This window comes from Eucyclogobius newberryi, unplaced genomic scaffold (genome assembly GCF_026437365.1).
Source record: "Eucyclogobius newberryi isolate DKJ021-1_F unplaced genomic scaffold, fEucNew1.0.hap1 SCAF_19, whole genome shotgun sequence".
In the NCBI taxonomy this organism is placed as follows: Eukaryota; Metazoa; Chordata; class Actinopteri; order Gobiiformes; family Gobiidae; genus Eucyclogobius; species Eucyclogobius newberryi.
Window position 1 is genome coordinate 27,791,588 of NW_027315823.1, and position 21,757 is coordinate 27,813,344.

General features: G+C 38.8%; 1 protein-coding gene across 1 annotated transcript; it reads right to left on the reverse strand.

Moving 5' to 3' along the window:
• Positions 1-5,526: 5,526 nt before the first annotated feature.
• dgkab (diacylglycerol kinase, alpha b) lies at positions 5,527-19,464 on the reverse strand. Its single transcript, XM_072452554.1, has 23 exons — positions 19,392-19,464; positions 18,354-18,430; positions 18,124-18,268; positions 17,636-17,710; positions 17,088-17,137; positions 16,913-16,987; positions 16,704-16,820; positions 15,790-15,907; positions 14,889-14,977; positions 13,585-13,695; positions 12,894-12,992; positions 12,762-12,812; positions 12,395-12,468; positions 12,240-12,314; positions 11,696-11,781; positions 11,530-11,619; positions 10,238-10,398; positions 9,217-9,281; positions 8,750-8,840; positions 7,917-8,091; positions 6,582-6,702; positions 5,968-6,028; positions 5,527-5,834 (listed from the first exon to the last, which is right to left on the reverse strand). The coding sequence occupies exons 1-23, from the start codon at positions 19,462-19,464 to the stop codon at positions 5,754-5,756; spliced, it is 2,160 nt and encodes a 719-aa protein (XP_072308655.1). The 3' UTR covers positions 5,527-5,753.
• Between the last annotated feature and the right edge of the window lie 2,293 nt (positions 19,465-21,757).

The window sequence follows — 21,757 nt, forward strand, 5'->3', positions numbered from 1 at the left end:
AGCTTTATTTAAGTCTCAGCTGCGGGGCGTGACTCCGAGGCCCAAATATGGCGAAAAGGCGGAGAGACGTTCCGGACGCACGACCAATCGGGAAGCGGAGCACGCCGTCTCCCGTGTGACGCATTCCCGGGATTCCATGACGAAAGGCTCGTGGGAGCGTCTTTTGCGTCCCAAATGACCCGAAAAAGAACCGCGTCGCTCACGTGAGGCTTTTGCAGCGTGAGAGAGACTTTGATGCGAGTGGAAATGATGGATTTGAACGTGTTTGAACGTGAAATGAAGGCGCACAAACAAAGTGACAGTTGTTTGTATTCTCTGTTCAAGTCTTGGCATGTGTTAGTATTTCCTTCAACAAGCTGAGATGTGGAGATCTTGTTTTTATAACGGACTTTTGCTGCTATGCACAATACAATTTGGCACAATTTGCTAGTATAAATGCACTTTTAAACACAATAATGCTTTATTAAAGGTGGAATGGACGATTTTCTTCAGCAAATTTTTTATCATATTTCCTCGTGGCGTGGATAAATCATTTGTCCTGCCACGTATCAATCATAAAACGCACCTACCGCTCACCTGCAGCCGCGTCAGGCTCGTCCCCACGTTTCCGCGTGTCTGAGCGCATGGATCTATCATAATATAGTTCCCTCAGTGTACGGGGCAAAATGAAGACGGAGAAAGACAGTTCGAGCTGACGCAGAAGTGGACAGAAATCTATGAGAGACGAGAGATGCGATGCGCTCCGTTGCGCTAATAAACAAACGCACGTGTGTGTTGTATCAGTCCGCACGGGGGAGTGCGCATGCGCACTTCCGCCTGCGTTCTCAAATCGCCGAAAAATCGTCCATACCGCCTTTAAGTCTCCACTTTTATTCTAAGGCTTTTAACACCTCGCGAGTTGTGTGGTCCTCTGTGTTTTTAATAGTTTTATTTATTTAATTTTCTTTTACAGTTTTATTTGTTGTTTTTAGCCGCTCTTTATTGTTTTATATCTCTGCTGCCTCGCTGGTCTGTGGAGTGCCCAAGGGCTCTATTTTGGGCCCATCTCTGTATATGTTGCCACTAGAGTAAATTATAGCCAGTCACCATTTAGCTTTTCACTGCCAAGCGGACGATCTGCAGATTAACAAAAGTGATGCTCTTCTATCTTTGACAGATTGTATTGCAGACATAAAGACCTGGTTATGGCAAAATGTCCTTTATTTGAATAAGAAGACAAAGTATCTTTTATTTGGTGATTTGTCAAAAATTTTAGATTTTATAAACTGACAATGTGGTTTGAGCAAGATTTATCAATTATGTCTTTTAGCTAAAGTAGCCTTTTTTATATCGCACCGATCTTGATAGATCAATTCATGCTCGTACAGAACCCTGCGGCACGTTTTCTAACCAACACACTCAGAAGTCATCAACCCAGTTTTTTTGCTCTCCACTGGCTTCCCATTTCTTTCAGAATTGATTTTAAAATGTCACTTTTTGTTTTAAAGGCTCTTCCTCATCTGGCCGAGCTTCTGTCTGTCCAAAACCCCAAGCAGGGCTCTAAGGTCAACAAATCCCTTTATGCTGGACGTCCCCAGAGCCAGACTCAAACACTGGGGTGATGGTCCCAGACTCTGCCCCCCGACATGCACCATCACAGACTTTAACCTCTGCATTGTTTGGTGTTGTTTTTAATCTAAAGATTTTATTTCACACAACTATAACATTGTGAATAAATGTGAATTATAGTGGCAATAATCTGAAATAATCATGACGTTATTACAATAATTGTAACTCTAAAATTGAATTGAATCGTGATGTCCCAAGTCCAAACTTAAAGGGGCAAATAAGCACAATTTACCTCAAAAGACAATTTCATTTATTCAAATCATTACAATTTCACACTGTTAACAACTGCGTTATTATATTATCCCTAGTGACGCTAATGGGCCGCGGCCTCTGTCGTCGCGGGGCCATTTTCTGCTCTCATTCTGAAGCCGCAGTTGTAGACACCCGTTTGTCAACAACATTTTAAGCCCCCGGCGTCCAACTTCTCCAAAACAAACCCACCACAACACGGTTCTCCTGTGCCGGCTCGGGGTGAGGGGGGCGGGAAACCGAGGCGCGAAACCGGTTTATTTTTAACCGCAAAGAAGAGAGCGAGAAGGGTCGGGGGTAAAGAAGAAGAGGATAATTCCCCAAAGATGAAAACTACTTGGAAACGGCTGTGAGCTAATGCTGCGCTGACGCCTTGTTTTTAAATACAGAAGACGGACACCCACACGACTGAATCATGAGGGCAATCCCAGGGTGAGAGTTTCCACTTCTCTTATTTAAGGCCAGGGACTTTCAAGACTGTGTGGGAACTGGAATAAAATCAAATGTGCAGTTGTTTTATTCAGTTAATCGATAATCCGGGTTATTTACACTATTTTAGAAGCAAGATTAAACCATTTAAATTCAAGCTGTGCTGCATAAAAGTTACAGCAAAATGTATGGTGCTTTTGTTTTTAGATTATGATGTTTCTTCTCACATTAACACACTTTTTTATTGCAACGTCCCTGAGCTATTTTGACAATCCGACAGAAACGCATGTGAAATGTGCTAAAACGCGTATTTTCGGGTGCGTTCACACTTGTGCTGTCGACACATCCAAACTGGGACCAAACCAAAACTGAACCCGGAATTAAACCTGAACAAGACAAGGACTCAACAAGGACTAGAACAGGACCAAACCAAGTCCGCATCTGGTCTAAAAATGGGCTCAGTTTAGGACCAAATAATGACAAGTTTGTTTGGTTTTAATTTGAGTCATTCAGACTTGATTTTGGTCCTGTTCAAGTCCGAGTTTAATCTAGATCTAGACAAATAAGTAAGAACAATTCTATTATTATCCTTTTTATTAGTACATGTTGTCATAAACTCTCTAAATTAATGTTGATTTTAACTGTTTCCTTTTTGTTCTGTCAAAACAACAATCATCCTCAAACGTGGCAAACTTGACTTTATTGGATCAGAGCACATCACAGACAGAACAGTGAATCAACAGAACACATGTATCAACAACAACAACTCATTAACTTAACAATTGTTATATGTTTATAATTGGACTAGCTCATACAAAGTGCATTTAGCAGACTGTCCGCATCAGGAAACCCTCAATATAGAACGTTTCGAACCTTTTAGGCGAAAAACATATTGGTTAAAACTACAATGAGTTTTCTATTTTCAGGACTATTACATGGGCAAAGAGGAAACTCTGGAGCTCCCATATTATGTAATATAATGGGTTTTTAATTATTTTCGGACTTCTTATCCTCAGTGTTTCACATTGTATAGCTTAACAGTGCTTTATGTAACTTTTCTGGAGGAGGATACGTGACCTGTTTATCTCCACCACCTGTTTATCTCGGCTTGTTTATATCCACCTGTTTATCTCCATCTTTATTCAATTACAGGTGTGTTTATTGCTCAAAAACACATTGAAAAACATGACTGCGTAAGCTCGACTCTCCACAGATCTTAAGGTTAAGGTTAAAGTACACTTTATTGTCCCCGTAGGGAAATTTGTCCTCTGCATTTGACTCATCCTTGGATGCCGCTGGGGCTCCTCCTCAGGAGCTGTGGTCTCCAGATGTTGAGCTCAGCCTGGTCAGGACCTTCACTGGAGGATTTTCTGTTGCACATGTTTTGTGTTGATGGGAGAAACTGAGAGTAATCCCACCCAGACATGAGGAACATGCAAACTCCACACAGAAAGAACCTTCTTGCTGTGAAGTGAGAGTGCTTGCCACAATCTAACCGGTAACTAGGGCAGCAATGACTAATCAGAATAATTGTGACTAGTTGATGATTAAAACAATAGTAATTATTATCTGGACTACACAGACTCTAAAACACAGGAGAGTTGCATTATTCCATTATTACCGGTAAATCAAACCGGTAATAATTGTAATCAATGATATACTTTATTCATAAATATATTCTCTGTCTCCAGACGCCTTCAGTCGCCGCACGTTTCAACCATTGTTTGGATAAAACTGTATTTAAAACATCAAAGTATGGTAGAAATAATCTTCTGTAACACATGTAACGGGGCCTTGTGGTGTCTCATAAAAATAGATACATTTAATGCTATATTGTGTAGCATTCTAGGCAAAGACATAAGATCTCCATGGAGACAGCACGTGGCAGACCCCCACCAGAAATATTACACAGTGCATCATTAAAATGCTGTTTGCATGTGGAGAGTGTTCACCAACAGAGAGTGCAAGCTCTGACAAATAGCAGTTAATGCAAGGCTAAGAACAATAGCTTCAAGGTAGGGAGGTCACTTCTGGGATCAACTAATGACATCACAAGGTGAAGCTAAGTTATTTGACACAACTACATTTATGTATTTGATGAGAAAACCTTCCACTTTGGATTATAATTGAGTACATTTAACTTAGCTGAAAGAGCTTAAAGGACAAATATTATACATTATTTGTATTGTCATCAGCATTTAAACATGCTCTTGGGTTCCTTTATTTTGGCATCTCATGTTTCTTTGTTAAATTGTTTATAAAAAACAAAATTACATTTGGATCTCTGCTGTTCACGGGAATGCGTTTTGGCACCATCTACTGGCTGCAGAGGGAATCACAACAGGCACAGTTGTACTGATTGTGATTTGATGGGAGAAATTCACAGAGCCAATCCGGCGATGATTTATGGATTTAAAAACAGCAGAGAAGATTCTCAGAGCCACGTCACAGATCGAGAAAACGTCACACATCGAAGAAATTCATAACAGTGTTTTTGACGCTCGGAGGGGAGAGGACTTTCTGACCAGTATTCATGAAACTGAACTGAATAACTCCAGGTGTGTTTTTGATTAAGTCAATTTTGCATTGTATGTGTCCTTTGAGACACTTACTACATGTAGAACTTAATTTAGATGTTACTCCTGCTAATCATGGCACAAACATTTAATTGTCATGGGAAATCCTCATATTCAAAATGCAAGTCACACATTTGGTGTTAAAGCTGGGCTACTCCACTTTGTTCCTGTAAATGTTATTTTTATCCCTCGGCAAAATCAAACCACTTTGTTTGTCTCGAACAATGAAGTCCTGATGGGTTTGTCTGACAAACACAGTCTGTATCAAATCAAACATGGCGGTAGAGGCGGCCAATATATCAAACTTTAGATCATATCATGAAGGTTGTTTTGCATATACGCAACATTTGAAATATTAAGGAAATTGTTTGTAATGTCAAGTATGTTATGTTTTAAACAGCTTCTTCGTTTTTGTCAATATCGGCCACCCCTACACGGCGCTTTACGTAAAAAAGGAAAGGAAAACATAACACGAGGGACAGAAAAACATCTCCCCACAGAACTCTGAGGAGTCTGAGGTGAGAGACGTTTCATTTTGTTCTGAATGACAATGACCAATTTTTTGAAGTTGGTTTGAAGGACCCTCGAGGCAACTGCTGTTGTGATTTTGGGCGTTACAAAAAGAAGTTGATTTGAATAAATTGAAAGTTACGACCAGACTGTAAATACACACTGAGAGAATTGTTCAGTCTGAATTTAAAAGGCAAAGCTTTAGAAATCCTACTGTCCTCTCTTCTCAGCTTGAAAGTCAGGTACCCCAACTTTAAATCACAGTTTTTAGTCGTAATTTCTAACATCTATCGTGATGCAGTAACACAGATTATCCGGTAAGATTTAATAAACGTTTAAATATTCATTGGAGTCTAACTGGATTGATAATCTGAGTTTCTTTTACTTGAGGTGAAAGAAGCCCGAGGGTTTGGTCGCTGCAGCCATCAGCATGTTCGCCTGGTTCTTGTGAGTTATATAGATCTACAATCAAATCAAAACCAGTGTTACGCCTGCTCTACAGACTTGTATCAATGAAAGAAAGGTTGAATGGCTAGAACAAAAGTAACATTCTACTGTTTTGTAGTGGCATAACATGGGTAAAGTAGTGACTCACGGTGCACGGAGGCTGCATCCACGGCTCTCCGTCGATCTGCATGGGCAGCGCTTTGATCGTCCTGAAGGAAGATGGAACAGAATCGCGTTGACGAGTGTAACAAGCCGTCATCGTGTGGGAGCCGCAATTTATTTCAATTTAGTACAAGTGGTACCGCATTATTCGGCAAAGTATTGTTCCGTCTGAAGACTTTGCGAAAACGTTCCATTTAATTTGCCGCAGACGGTGAACAAGTCGATAATACACGAGGCAATTCATGAAAAAAATACCTATTTATCGCAAAAAAGTACCATTAAGCTGCACTTTATATGTAAAAAGACAAAATAAATGAATTATTTACTCTCAAAACTCCACCTAACTCAGGTCACACCGTCTCCTTTCTGCCGCGGTAAATCTTTAATATCAATAAAATAACTTGAATAATAATACAAATCTTACTCGACTAAGCGACTGGTTAAACGCTGGCAGCCCTACAGCGCATTCACTGTTGTCAGACAAGTGCAGGAATATGTTTTGGGTGTTCAAATCGCGGCAGTTTTTCGCTGCTAAGTCAGCAGTCACTTCCTCCACGTCACCAGGGAGACCGTTCGCCCTGAGAGCCACAGTAATTCTACCTGATGGTGATCTGAGAGGTCTGAGCGAGTCTGTGGCCGGCGGACTTCAGCCCGGTGTAGATCTGCCCCATCTCCATGGCTCCTCCCAGACCCACCACCTCCAGGCGCCTGTCGCTCATGTCTGCCAAAGCAAACAAGACCAGAGTGGACAAGATTACCTTAAAGTCTACATGACAGGTTCTCATGTCTTTCTAATTATGACTTAGCTTGGAGGGATAGAACCTGTGCTAAATAATTATCACAGTTTTATTCCAGTTGAGTGGCAGTTTGTGAAGAAATTTGGAAAACGAGCTTCTTCAAACAGAACTCCTCTGTGATGTCATCAGTGTGCGACGTGTGCTATTGAAAACACAGTCGACGTACACTTAACTGTCATCGCTTTCTGACAGTTTAAACGATCATTCAACGAAATAAAGGTGTTATATTGTATTATTGTTTGTGAAATCATAACTATGTGTGTTTATATGTATTTTGGCTCTTGTTTACAGTATGGTTGCTAGGTAACAGTTGCGGAATTACCTGTACCTATGTGCGACCCAAATCTGAAATATATATCATTTTCACTACGTTTTAGTGTAGTTTAACATATAGACTTTAAATGACAATATTACTTAACAGAGATCCGCTTATATCTGGAAAAACAAATGAATAAAGCTGAAATGCTGAAGTCATAGTACACATAATAGTTTTAGTGGATGATTTCAGTTTCTCAGTAAGAATGTAACAATATCCAGATCTCACAATTCCAAAATTAACAGAAGTAGCGTACAGTGATAATGTGTGATTAAATGGCAGAAATGTACTAATACCCCATTTTTGTTTAAAAATGTCTTCCCAGGGATCCTTTGTTATTGGACTAATGCCTACAGTCCCGAATATCAGATTATTATCACGTGCTACATCTTCTCTGGCCTCATCATAGTAAACTTTATTCCATTCGGGTCATTTACATCAGGCATATTTCCTCAAAACATAGACCTCTGAATGTACTTCTATTTGAAAAAATGTAACACAGATATGACCGCAGCCTAAAGGGCCTAAACAAGTTAATTGCAACAAGTTAATCGCAACTGATCAATTATTGAGATAATTGTCAACTAATTCAGTCATCGAATAAGAAGTTTTATGACTCGTATAAAGCAGGAATTACATCAAAATGACAAAAGACGCTTGTAATTTTAGCGTTTGTTAGCGTTTTGTAACATGCTCAACTTCAAGTGGCGCCATCTTAACTTTAAAACGAGTAAAAATCGGATAGTTCCAGGCATTTTGCGTTCTAAATAACTATTTCTTTTCGTGAAATGACCGTTGTACTTCGGCCTTCATGTGTCTGACCTTGAGAGACACTTTTGAGGAGCTCTGGGTCCGTGATGACCTCGGCCTGGTTCGGCCCCGCCTCCGGTTTCCTGGCCTCGCCCCAGAGGTTGGAGCCGCCGTGCATGCTGGGAATGTTCAGTACGGCGATACCTTCGAGATTGGTTGTGCCCAGATCAAGCTGTCTGCCACAGCACTGCAGGACACACAAGAGGGTCCGGGGGATTACAGGCTGCGCTGCCACAGTTCGTGCCCAAGTGGTCTGAATACTGCAGCTAAATATAAACCTGATCATTTTACCCAAAGCTTCAGGACAGCTGAAGATCAACCATTTTATGAAAACTACATCAAGAAAGACACCATTAAGTATTATTTACATTTTGTTACGTGTAAACCTACTAAAACTACGTCATAACTTGTAAACACTGGAATAATTTTCTAAGACTCCAAGAAAAATGGTTGTTGGATGGATCAAATATGGATAACTCTTAATATTGATAATTTAATAATTAATATTGTTGGTTTAAAGCGCCCCCTACAGGTTGGACCACTTGTTGAACTAAAATGCAGTTGGATTAATATATTTAGAATTTTGCTAAAAGTTAAAAGAATGTTTTCACAGAATAGCACATTTTTAGGTTTATAATTGAACTTCCTGTTTGACATCACAGTAGGAAATTACCCAGCAAACACTTGGCAAAAACTAATTTAATGCAACCATTTTTTTTTCGACAAATAGTTGTCATAGTTTATACATAATTTGTGTAAATGATGTATGTGTGTTCACTTTTAGGGGCCGAAAACAGACCAGTCTGGAGTTACACATTAACATAGAGAGCATAAATGTAAATCACCACTATAGTGAGACACTCTTTCAGTTTCTTGCACGATGCAGAGATGCTCTCAGACGTGGCAAACTCCAAATACCAAAGTTTGTTCTTCTTTCTGAAAGGAAACAGAGAGTCTGGTCAGTGCCATTCGCAGCACCGGTTAAACAATCATGAATTCAGTGTCAATCATGAATTCAGTGTCTGTCATGAATTCAGTGTCAATCATGAATTCAGTGTCAATCATGAACTCAGTGTCAGTCATGAATTCAGTGACAGAATTGCGATTGTAATTAAATCAAGTCAGGACTTTGACTGAAATATAAATCACAGGAATTTAAACTCAAAATGACTTGTTAGTCCTTCGATAATTAGGAGGATTTGTGGTTTTGTTGTTGCCTGTGCTGCGGAGCCCTGACCCTGAGCGCAGCGGCATTTGCAGCGGCGTTTGCAGCGGCGTTTGCAGCGGCGTTTGCAGCGGCGTTGGCACTGACCTGCTGTTGAATCTCTGCGGATACTTTTCTCTCATCGAGTGGAAGCGGTGAGCGATCGAGGCGTCCTGCGAACGAGGGAAGCAATTATGTTTTAATTCGATCAATCAGCGACTTCATCCCACGCGGAACGAAGCTGCTAATTACACACTGTGTGCTTTCTCCGGCGCTTTTATTAGAAAAAAGAGGAAAAGAGGAAAAGCTGAATCTATTTATTGTTCTTTTTGTTAATGATGAGGGGGATGGATTGTATTTGGAGTGTGTAACGCTTGTAAAGACATAAAGTATCCAGATGGTTTGGACGAGCACAGACAGTGAACATGAGAAGATGCTGAGTTTAAAGCTGCAGGAGACGAGAGGTGTGGCTGTATGAGTGCATTGCATTTCTAGTTCAGCTACATTTAGTATTTCAGTATTTTATTTCACAGGGACCATGTGCAGAAGCATTAAACAAAGAAAACATTGACGAGATGATGGGAGAATACCAGACGTAAAGAGCTGAAAGAATCCCATCTAAAACAAGATAATAAGTGCATAGCTGCTGGAAATAAGGTAGTATTTATCTTGTTTTTAGTACATCTGACTATCTTAAAGTAAGATAGTATGAAGAAATATGTGTGTATATTTAATTTGACTAGTTTCACTGTTTAGAGTTAAATAGAGCTACATGTTATATGGATTTCTGTATTTTTTTTCATCATTATATACCAATTATAACACAAATTTACTGTTTGTGTTGATGAAATGTGCTACATAAATAAAGAGGACTGGATTCTGTTATAGATTTGAAGATAGATCGTTTTTCTTTCTCTCTAGACACAGTAAATTTATTTTTTGTAGATGCATCTTTTGGTTAAAAGTTATTGTAAAATCATCCAATAAAAAATATGCTATTAAAATAACGCATTTATTTCATTTTGTGACGATCCCAGTGGCGTTTTAGTTGAGCTCCGTCTCACATTTACACAGTTCTGAGAGGATTCCCCTGCAGCGTTATGATCTAGTCGTTTAAAGCGTCACTCACCACGCCGATGCTGAAGTAGTTGTTGATGATCTCGTAGGGCACGGGGTCGCCCACCTCCTCGGGGTCGTCCGGCACCACTCTGATGCTCCAGCGGTCCATCTCGATCACCTCACTGCCCTCGATCTCCTTCAGGATGTCCCTCAGGTCTCCGCCCTCGTAACCTGAAGGTCAAGACGAGAGAAGCAGGCGAAAGCTCAACACGTGGGATTTATGCTTTGTAACGGCTTTTGGGGAACAAATAGTCTAAGCTTGTGATGTAATGACTGAGCCGTACTGCGGTTCTGAAACAGTGGTAATAAAAAACAAAACATAAGCTGTAGCAGGAAAATATGCTACGGTGCAATTAATATCTTCTTTATTTGGAAAACGTGAAATTCTTAGTTTCAAATGACAAAACTCCAGGCTTGTTAAATCCGTCTGTTTCAAAGTTAAGCTCCGAAACACAACTCCAGCTCTGCTTAAATATAATGTTTTTAAAGGTGCTACATGTAACTTTTCTGGGGTTATTTTAGTAGTCGACTTGTCAAACTATTGTTTCTATTGAGACTTTTCTAAAACAATTCTAAATATTGTAATATGCTGACTGAAGGCTTCTGGACATAAAATATTTAGGGAATAAAGTGTATTATTGGTGAAAATCAGAAATTCTTTAGACTTTTTTGACATTTTAATTGACTAATGTTGTGATCTTTCTTATAAAACGTCTCTCGTATGTGTTTATCGTGAATGTGGTTTTGAAGATGTGCAAATTGGACTAAATGGGACGTTTCCTTTGGGTTTTGTGTGCCACGATTTTCACATTTTTTGTTGTTTTGTTGGATGTCTACTGTTTTTGATTTATGTCAGTTCTCCCCCCCTCCTAATATATTTGTTTATGTGTTATTAAATTAGAAAATCATAAATTCTTTTTTCTTTTTTGACATTTTAATTTACTAATGTTGCGATCGATCTCGATGTGTTTTAGAGTCCAGATAACCATTAGAATGATCAAATCAATCATTTGTATCGTCATAATTAGTGGATTAATCGTTGCAGCCCTGGAGCTTGTCTCACTGGGGATTTTACTGCTTTTCCAGGCATGTTCCACAGTAGTGCATTAAACTCATCTTTAATTACACTGTGGAGCATTCCAGGCAAAGCAAAACTATCTCCATGGACACAAGCAGACGGGCCGATCCTCCACCAGAAAGGTTCCGTAGCACACCTTGTAATAGATGAATGTGACGCAATGTCAGTGTGAAGTGGTGATTAAACTGCGTCGCGTGTCAAAAGATGGCGTGTGTTCCGCTCACCTCCGCCCCAGCGCAGACACCGGGCCAGGTCGTTCCCGGTGCCCAACGGCAGCACCGCGACGGGAGGATGGACCGGGGGATCGGCTTTGTCTGAAAAACACAGCGCTTTTGTCACTTTGAAGGGGAAAAACCTTGACCTTGAAAAGACATGATTAATGACTATCACCTATTGCGTCTAAAAGCCATCCGACGGTTCCATCGCCGCCACAAACCAGGACCCTGTAATCTCGCAGGCTGTGAAAGAACTGCAAACTAACCAGAGAAAGTCAGGATTAATCTCTGAAAATCACTGTAATAATTTTGAGAATAATGGCATTTTACATGTGGAATTACAGTGATTAAATAAGACCATTTTCATTCATCTACAGCAGGGGTGTCCAAACTTTTTTCACCGAGGGCCGTATTTTGAAACTTAAACAGGACGAAGGGCCACAAACAACCCAACAAAGTCGAATTTGTCAAAAGGACAAAGTGAATCATTCGAAACTTTGCATTTGACATTGTTTCGATGCCTCCACTTCTTTAATTAGACTTGGAACATTAATATTAGGTTGACAAAGCATGGAAACCCAATATTACAGTAAAAAGTACTACTTTTAGTTGTTTGTAGCAACTGTACCAAGCCGGGGGGCCAACAAAAACTGTTCTGAGGGCCGCATTTGGCCCCCAGGCACATTGACATAATACAGATACAAAACACTTGACTTTACCCTGGAGCTGGGCCTCCGCTGGATAAATTGTAAACTTGTCGAGGGTTTAGCAGATTTTGAAACCTCCTCAGAACACTGTTGAAAACACGTTGTATTCAGGTCATTAATTATGGAAGCAGAAATGAAACAATAAGATGAATAAAGCGAGGACATACTATTCCCCCTGCTTCCCCCCGCTCTTTGGGTTGACAAAAACGAGCAGAGGATGAGTGCCTTTTATTGGAACAATCTGAAAAAAGCAAAATTATAATCAAGTCGTAGAAAATATAATTAATTACTCAAATGGGACAGGAATCACATTCAAATGACGTTTAGTAAGATTTATGTGCTTTTTCTGTTTTGTTAATGTGAAAAATCAAACAAAACGGACTACATTTGATTAATACAATTGAGATATACGTTTTTTTTTAAATATCTGAGCCGATTCTAATAAGTACGGCTGGTTTCAACGTACATTAATGAATAAATAAACCATCAAAATACAGTAAAACAGGTCTAATTTAGTGGACGGCTGAATCAAACCTGTAAGTTGTTTCCATCCAGAGTTACGTTTAAGAGGCTCGTATCTTCATTCTGCGCGGGAAAAACAAACATCACAACACACGAGTTTAGAAGCTGGCGACGATTCACCGTACGCTTGTCGTTGTGCGTTACCTTGGAAACGGCGTAAATGGCCCAGGGTGGCAGGATGTGGTCTCTCAGCGGTCCACAGTCGCAAAGCTTGATGCCGACGACGACGCACTCATTGTGACGCTGAAACGACATCGAAATCAGGGCTGCGACGTTTTATCGACAAATAACTTACTAACGACTGATAAGTAACAGTGATAGGTGCAATAGATCATTGCAATCGTTATCTGGACTACACAAAGTCTAAAACACATTCGCACGGACCTTTATGTGACAAAAGACAGTGGAGTTATTAAATCAAAATGTCTCCATCTAGAGAATTTCAACCTTTATTTGATAAAAAAAAAAAAAAAATAATTGCTAGCTGCAGCCCTAAAATAAATAGTAATTGACTGTATTACCTGAAGACGTTTTTACTATTATTTAATGTATTTTTTTAAAACTCAGCTATGTCTACGTATTATTTTTACTGTGATAATAATTCGCTTCCAAAGAAACACTAAAAATACCTGCTGTGTCTGACTTAAAACTCAAAAAGCATTAAAGTTTGAAATAAATAAAAACATCACTGAGGCATTAAATTTAACATTAAAAGTCCTTTATTGAACAGTATTTTAATGAAATGTCTCAGATCTTTCTTTTTCTGTTACAAATAAATGAGTCACTTTTTTACTTGACTTTAAATACATTTTCATGAGTTACTTTCAATACTCACGTTCTCATGGCACCAAACGCAGCTCCGTCCTCCCAAGGTTTTGATTTTCTTGTGGCAAACTTCACACTTGTTCGATTTGCAGTCGACTTTGATCCAGTCGTGGGCGGGAATCTGGAAAAAGTGTAAACGTGTACGTGGTCGACATTAGCGGCAGTCGCCCGGGAACACGCAAGAAGATTAACAGTTTGGCTGGTGATGCTTTCAGTTTGATGCTTTGTTTTTTTTAACAGAATAAATACATACACATAATTAAGTAATGCTGTGGTTAATTAAGTTCATAAATTCACTTTTATCCTTTTGCAAAATGTGCACATTTTTAGATCTGTTTCCATTAAAAATAGAAAATAATCAGTAGAAAAAAATCTCAGCCAAAAAAACGCTTTGGGAGATTCAATGCTTGAATGTTTGATTGTATTAGTATTTGTTAGGGATTGTTCAAGAACTCTGCCTGCATGTTCGGAAAGTTTTTTAATACTAATTTTGTTTATTCCATTCATTTACACACACTAAGAAGTCGTCGACCCATAAACCAGGTCAAACTTCTGCATTTGACAGCTCTATCCATTCTATCTTCAGTGTTAAGATGTCACTTAAGCTCAAACTATTACAACTGGTATTATAAAAATGTATTTGTGCTTAAGCGTGTATTATTTCCTGTCTGTCTCATTTCCCTTCTTATTCTCAGCCCGTTTACAAGCAAGATGATTCTCTGTGGAATCAATACATTTCAATGATCGGAATCAGCTAATCACAAGGTCGGTCGGCACTTTTATCCCGTACGCACCAAATCAACTAAACCTGCATTGGGCCGAACGATATGTCAGAAAATGTACATTCTTGGGGCCGGATCACGATTTCGTTTTGATCACGATGCACGTAGAAGTGGGAGAGAAGTCGAAAAACGGATGCTATCATGATTGTTGTTGCGGAAATATGCAAAAATTGGAATATCGAGTGTTTGTCTGTGATTAAAACGGTTTGAAATGAGTTCAAAAAGTGACAGAAACATCTGGTGTGATCTCCCAAAGAAAAGAGAGATATTTCTGCAATTTTAAGCTTCATTTCAACTTAAAAAACATTAGCAACGCGCGTCAAAAAGCCTCACTTTGGAACGACCTCCTACAAAAGCCAAATATAAAGCATAATAATAATCCCCGCACTTTAAAACACGGCTCAGATTAATCCTCTGATGTCCTTTTGAGTGGCACTTTCTCTTCTTTACTAGATTATTCAAAATAGAAATAAGATATTACCTGCTGAGAGGAAAACAATACTTTAGAACACAAATAACAGAATCTTCTTACACCGATCTCCGTTTTGGACTTGACGAAGGTGCGAGTGCAGGGTTCAGGCTTCTTGTTGGCGCACTGGTTGTGGACTGTGTATCTGCAGCCTGAACAACAAGAACAATGAAAGAAAAGAAGATAAATAACAAACAATAAGACTATGAGGCCTGGAAAGCAAAGTTAACTCTTTTATGTTTTATTAGACGTGTTTTTTTTTGTTTTTTTAACTGGGTCAATCTTGAAATGTGATGTTTCTGAATAGCTCATGATTTAAAAAGTTAGTTAGTGTTGTTGTTGCTGTTGTTGTTGTTGTAGTTGCAGGTGGAGATGCGTTGGTTAAGAGAGCACAATTGCCCCCTGCTGGTGACTCTGTGTCGGTAAATTTATTGTACTTTGTTTTTCAAATACAACAGTTACTCTAAAAATGTGTTTTGGATTTTAAGATTCTCTGGTGCTCAAACACACACATCAAAAATCTAATAATTGGGTTGTTTGTTGATTATTATTCTCGTTGTCTGATGTTTTCTGGCCATGTAGAGACGTCACGATATCACATTTTCGTGTTTTTGTGAGAAACGATTTAATGATGATTCACAATTATTGAGACTGTGACCAAACAACAGTGAAATCTTTAATTTTCTTTCATTCCCGCTGTCTGACATGTCACTGTTCCTCAAGTATGTGACCGGCTTTACAAAATTAAACTTTCTGAAAGACAAAATAAAGTTAAATGTGACAAAAACTGCTAGATGAAAAAAGTGATTTATATTTTGGTCTATTTTTTGAACTAAAAATACTACTAATACTACTAATTTGCTTCTGAAATAGTCCTGATTATTGGTTTATTAATTTTTATGATTATATTGTGAGCTGAATAACCAGGATCATGGCTGAACCTCATCATGTCTCACACACTCACACGTGCAGCAGAGTCCCTGTTTGCCGAGCCCCAGCAGCATGTTCTCGCACACGCCGCAGTACGTGGGTTTGTTAAAGTGCTTCATCCTCCACGAGTGCTGCCCATCTTTCTCCGTCATCTGACAGAAGAGAGCAAGGTCAGTGCCACTCTTAACACTACAGACCAACAGGGCTAAAACAGGGCTAAAACAGGGCTAAAACAGGGCTAAACCAGGTCTAAAACAGGGCTAAAACAGAGCTAAAACATGTCTAAAATGGGACTAAAACAGGGCTAAAACAGGGCTAAAACAGGTCTAAAACAGGTCTAAAACAGGGCTAACCCAGGTCTAAAACAGGGCTAAAACATGGCTAAAACAGGTCTAAAACAGGGCTAAAACAGGTCTAAAACAGGTCTAAAACAGGGCTAACCCAGGTCTAAAACAGGGCTAAAACATGGCTAAAACAGGTCTAAAACAGGGCTAAAACAGGTCTAAAACAGGGCTAAACTAGGTCTAAAACAGGGATGAACCAGGTCTAAAACAGGGATAAACCAAGTCTAAAACAGGGATAAACCAGGTCTAAAACAGGGATGAACCAGGTCTAAAACAGGGATAAACCAAGTCTAAAACAGGGATAAACCAGGTCTAAAACAGGGATGAACCAGGTCTAAAACAGGGATAAACCAAGTCTAAAACAGGGATAAACCAGGTCTAAAACAGGGATGAATCAGGTCCAAGCCCTGTTTTAGACTCGGTTTAGTCCTAAACCAGGTTTAAAAAATTGATTTAGATTTTTATCTGTTTTTTGCTCTTTTTGACAACATATTGAACGTTGTGAGTTCAGTTTTGATACAGTTTTAGTATCCGGGTGTTGATTTTGCATCTGCGGGTAACACTTCTACAGTCAGCATGCGTTTTGCTCAGCCGTATGCCGCACCTTGAGCCCCAGCAGCACCAGCAAAGGGACATTGTTCATTCCTCCTTTGACCCACTCCTCCAGCGTCACTGTCCCGCTGTCGTCCACGTCTATGGCCCTCATCATCTCCTTCAGCATCTGCGTGAACGTCAAACACGCCACAATGTACAGTTTTCTCGGTAAAAAGACAATTATGTGCTTTATTCTTCAGTAACAGGTCCTTTTCTCACAGGTCTGAGCTCGGTGACGTCCCAGCCGAGGTAATTCGCCGCTCTCATCATTTGAGTGATGATCCGATCCACTTCCTGATGACACAGAACTTATACTTATACTGTACGACATAAATCACTACTACTACTGTTACTACTACTGTTACTACTACTGCGGCTTAACTTTGGCACTTACTGAACTGTCCAGGAGCCCGTTATTGTCTTTGTCATAGAGTTTAAATGTAACTGGAAACACAAAAAAACATAATTGAAAAACTGTGAATGTAATTTTACTACATTTAAAGGGTTTTGGGCTTTAAACCTCTGCTTTGGCCTCTCATGTTTTAGAACTTTGAATAATTGGTCTACAAAAAGCACACTTAATTTCAGTCTGGCGTTTCCCACGTGTGGAATTGAGTTAGAGCCCAATCTACAGCCTCGACATGCTAATGTAAGCGCGCGGTTGTGATGATTGTGATCTGAGGCAGAAATGATGGTGATTTAGGCGCAGGAGATCTCAGAGCTTGACCTATGACATCATAAAACTGGGTCATTTGAAAGTGAGTGTTTTCTGAGGCTCAGAGGGAGAGGTCTTACTAGGCAGGATTCACCAGACAATGAATTATGGTATGTTTTTGTTATAACGTGGTTAAAAGTTTAAAAAAGAGCAATTTCCTATAATTTGTGTTCATTTAAAAAATCTTCAAATATATTTAGTAAATATGATTTATTATGGAAACTTACATTCGAGTTTGTCTCGTGGCTGTCCGTCCTCCAAAACAGAAAAGTAACAGGACACATCCTGAAGGAAGACTCCGCCTTAGACACAACATTCATCATTAGTAATGAATATATTATTATTAGTAGTATCAGATTTACAATTACAAGAACTACAGTACTTCTAATAACTATATATTTATTATTTGGAATCCATTGTTCTTCCAGTTTTATAGCAATTCACCAACTTCAAACAGCACTATTATTTTGAAATAAAAGACTATCCAAATGAATAATAAAAGAATATTTGGTTATAAAGTAGAAAAGGTTTCAAAGGTTGTCATCTGGCTTTAAACATTGTCCAAACCTTTGATGGATCACTGAGCGAATGAGGAATTTAACACCGACTTGAATAAAGCAAGAATATTTTGCATATTTTGAAACATGTGCATACTTTTCCTACAGTGTCAAATGTGTAAACGTGAGTGAAACTGAACATATAAAAGCGCTCGTACCTTCCTTCTGAGGCTGACATTTCCCTGCTTCGTTGTGATCCACGTGTTTGAAATACAGAAAGAGTCGGTTGCAGAAATCAGCCGGAACTTCACGGATATCGAGATATGTTTTCAGGAAGAGAGCGAAGCCTCCTTCGTCCAGGCACTGAGGGGCCAAAACAGAAGGACTTTTACAGCTGACCGTGTGATGTTGGCACTAAACTGCAGCAGGGGTAAAAGAGGGGCATCACCTCTCCGAAGGTGTGCTGCGCCAGCTTTCCTCCAGGGTGAAAATCTTTGATCACATCTTTCACTCTTTTATTACTAGCTGCAAAAGAGGCAAAAACCAAGCGTTAAAAAGTAAATTTTCCACTGTTTTCGGCCATGGTATAATTGTGCTGTGTGTTATATTGTGGTTGTGTGCTATGTTTATGTCATTTTCCACTCTCTTTTGTTACGATTGCCTTGTCAATAAATACAAATACACGTCAGGAATAGCTCAGTTCTGAATGTTATAGCTTATATTGTTAGGTAGAAACCAAAATAATTGCATTTGGCCCAAAACGTAACTCTTTCAACAAATCTAAAAGTTATAATTTAACTTGGTCCTAAATGGGCAATTTATATATAAACTTACAGATAGATAAATATACAGTGTAAAATCGAATATGATTTATCTGCATATTGCACATTATCCAAGCGGCTTTGCTCTTTACACTCATTTATCTGTGAAAGCTGCTGTATGAATAAAAACTATATTCTATAAATCAAAATATTTTAAAGATAAAAAATGAAGTTAAGTTTCTTCTATTTAGTTATCTTCTATTTTTGCTCAATATTCTAATATTTTTTGATACGATCCATTTTTTCTAACTCTACTCAAAAGCACAAAAAGCACCATTCCACCTGCTGATGTCATAAGGTGGTGCGTAAAAAAGACAAAAGCTGAAAGGTCAAAGGTTAAAAAGTTATTTGAAACAGACTCCCAACCCAAACGTTTTGTATCTAAATAAAATTGGTATTAAATTACTTTATTTTCCTCAGTTTTTGATATTTTAAGCCAAGATTAAGCATATTTTAAGTGTTTAATTTGCGTTGGTGTATTAATTAAGTTGTATTAATCTAAGCATTTAAACGTTTACAAAGCTGAAGAGCTGCGACCGTGCACAACATACACGCAATTAAATCAACCTTTGGACTGACTGACTTATCCGCCTGAAAACCCTGGACAATAAAAGTCGGTCCCACGTGACAAAATGAGACGTGAGAGTGTAAAACATGCGCGTTACCGTCCACGTAATGCTGCAGCTGAATGAAGTCCACGGGCGTGAGGGAGCGCTCGGTCTCGTCGGAGGAGGCCATGACCTGTCGCGTGAACCAGACAAAGTGACAAAGTGAAGAGGTGAGAGAGCGGGACGTGTGGCGCGTGAACCTGTCGCGCTTCATTCCTCCAGTGGAACGACCGCGTCTGTAACACCGGCACTCCCACGTGACACGCCTCTCTATAGTTGCTTGCATATATTATCTATATTATCTTATCTTCTTCCTGTATTTACTGTGGGTTATCAGATACACACACACACACACACACACACACTAACACACACACACTAACACACACACACACACAATTTGTGAATCGATATCTCATGGCAAAGTACAATATAATAGGGGATTCTGGCTAAGTGATGATATCATCCCATTCTAGAATCTGAAAACAGGCAATTATTATGATGTGTTTGTTTGGTGGGGACAGTGCGTGTGAATGAACATACATGACACACCTGCTGTAAAAACACCAGATTGTAGTCAATGAGCTCATTTCCATTCATTATCTCATTCATACTCCAGCGCACGTAGCCACTGGAGGTAATGTGGGTGAAGTGTCTTGCTTGAGGACACAACAGCAGTGTGCGCTACCGCCCCCCTGTGGCCTCCTGGCATACAAGTGGTCTCCCACCCAAGGGCTTTGACAAGTTGGCATGGCCACTATTGAGCTCTCACAGTATCACATCGTCCATCAAAACATCTGAGAAATAATAATGATATCAGATTTTTTCCTTATAAATAGTCATATTTTTTACAGAATAATAGCTTTAACAGTTTTATCTGATTTTTACACATGGCACACGGAACACAGAGCAAAAACACAAAATAAGATATCAAACACACGCAGCACATGACATCCAACAGAACAAAAATTATAATCACAGTCTGTCAAATTAACTACATTTCAAATCAAGCACCAAAGTAATGAGTTTCTATTTGTCTGTTGTCATTTCAATCCAGTCCTTGATTGTGGGTTCAGTTTGTGTTCCACAGGTATCCAATGGTGATGTCATGTCAATGTTCAATTATAGTTTTATGCACCAACATTGGGACATTTGTGAAAGTCCAACATTTTAATTAAACTAAATTGAGAACATAACACTTCATACGGCCTTTGTATTGACTGTTTTCTTGCCTTTTATTAGATACATTCCTTTCATAATTACATTGTTATTCTAAAGAAGACAATGCCTCGTCCGTCTGTACAACACAATAGCAATTCAGTGGAAAAGAGGCTTGAAACCGATGGCAACAAAACCCGGCGAATACGGTGAGATTTTTCAAATACAGCTGGATTTTGAACCTCCTTTCTGAAGATGACACTATATTATTATGTGTTGTAAAGGGGAGGGTGATATTTGGATTGTCTTGATAACAATATTTAGACAATATTTTAAGAATATATCAGGATTGTGCTCAAATGTGTCAGTAAATGTCTTGGTTGAGGTTCAAGTATCGCACAAAACATGAATGACACTGTAAATGAACCACAAAAGAGCATAAATATCACTTTATACCCTTGTTTGGAAGATTACACTAGATGTTTCTATCTTTTTATGAGGTATTTTAAATATTTTTTCATAATATTTGTTTTATCATTATTTATTCAGACTGTCTTTTAACACAAAAATACAGTGACACACATTTTGTTTTGCACTGTCTTATGCTTTTATATTGCTTGACTTTTATTGTGAAGTACTTTGGTCACCTTGAGCGTTGTAAAAGGTTCTATAAATAATGGTAATTTGTTTATTTGATGATACAATTTAGCATATCTCCAAAACAACAATTGCGACATTATACATGTTTGGATGAATCTCCTACCTTTAGTTGTAAAGTAGGATAAAATAAGCTTCTACAAAAACTTGTGATAGACTTTTCCTGACTATTTATAGCATTATAAATATGTCTAGGTAACACGCATTGAATATCACATTATCTCAGTTAATATGTAAATTAGTTTTGTATTGGGCAAGTTCAAATTGGTGGAGTTCTAAGGGAAAGTAGTGTATTATCTGTCAAAAGTTCGCTTTAATTTTTTATAACATGTAGATTTATTAAGTTATTTATCTGGAACGCAACATTAATAACAATGTTTACAAGTGTTTCTGGCTAAATTGTGTCAATAATAAAACATAAGTCTCACCAAACAAGATAAGATAAGATAAGTTAAGATAAGCCTTTATTTGTCCACACATGGGGAAATTTCGGTGTTGCAACGCAAGTAGATACAGGAGTAAAAGAACAGATAATTTATAGGAAGCTTAAAAAAAATAAACGCTCTTAATAGAAAAACAATTGCATTCTGCCGTCAAAACTACTACTG

Excerpts from the sequence above, each read along its gene's own strand:
- dgkab (XM_072452554.1), bottom strand. The coding sequence starts at position 19,464 with ATGGCCTCCTCCGACGAGACCGAGCGCTCCCTCACGCCCGTGGACTTC. Across the intron at positions 12,813-12,893 it reads CCATTTACGCCGTTTCCAAG|AATGAAGATACGAGCCTCTT; the intron begins GTAACGCACAAC and ends TTTCCCGCGCAG. Across the intron at positions 8,841-9,216 it reads CCGCAGAGATTCAACAGCAG|AAAGAAGAACAAACTTTGGT; the intron begins GTCAGTGCCAAC and ends GTTTCCTTTCAG.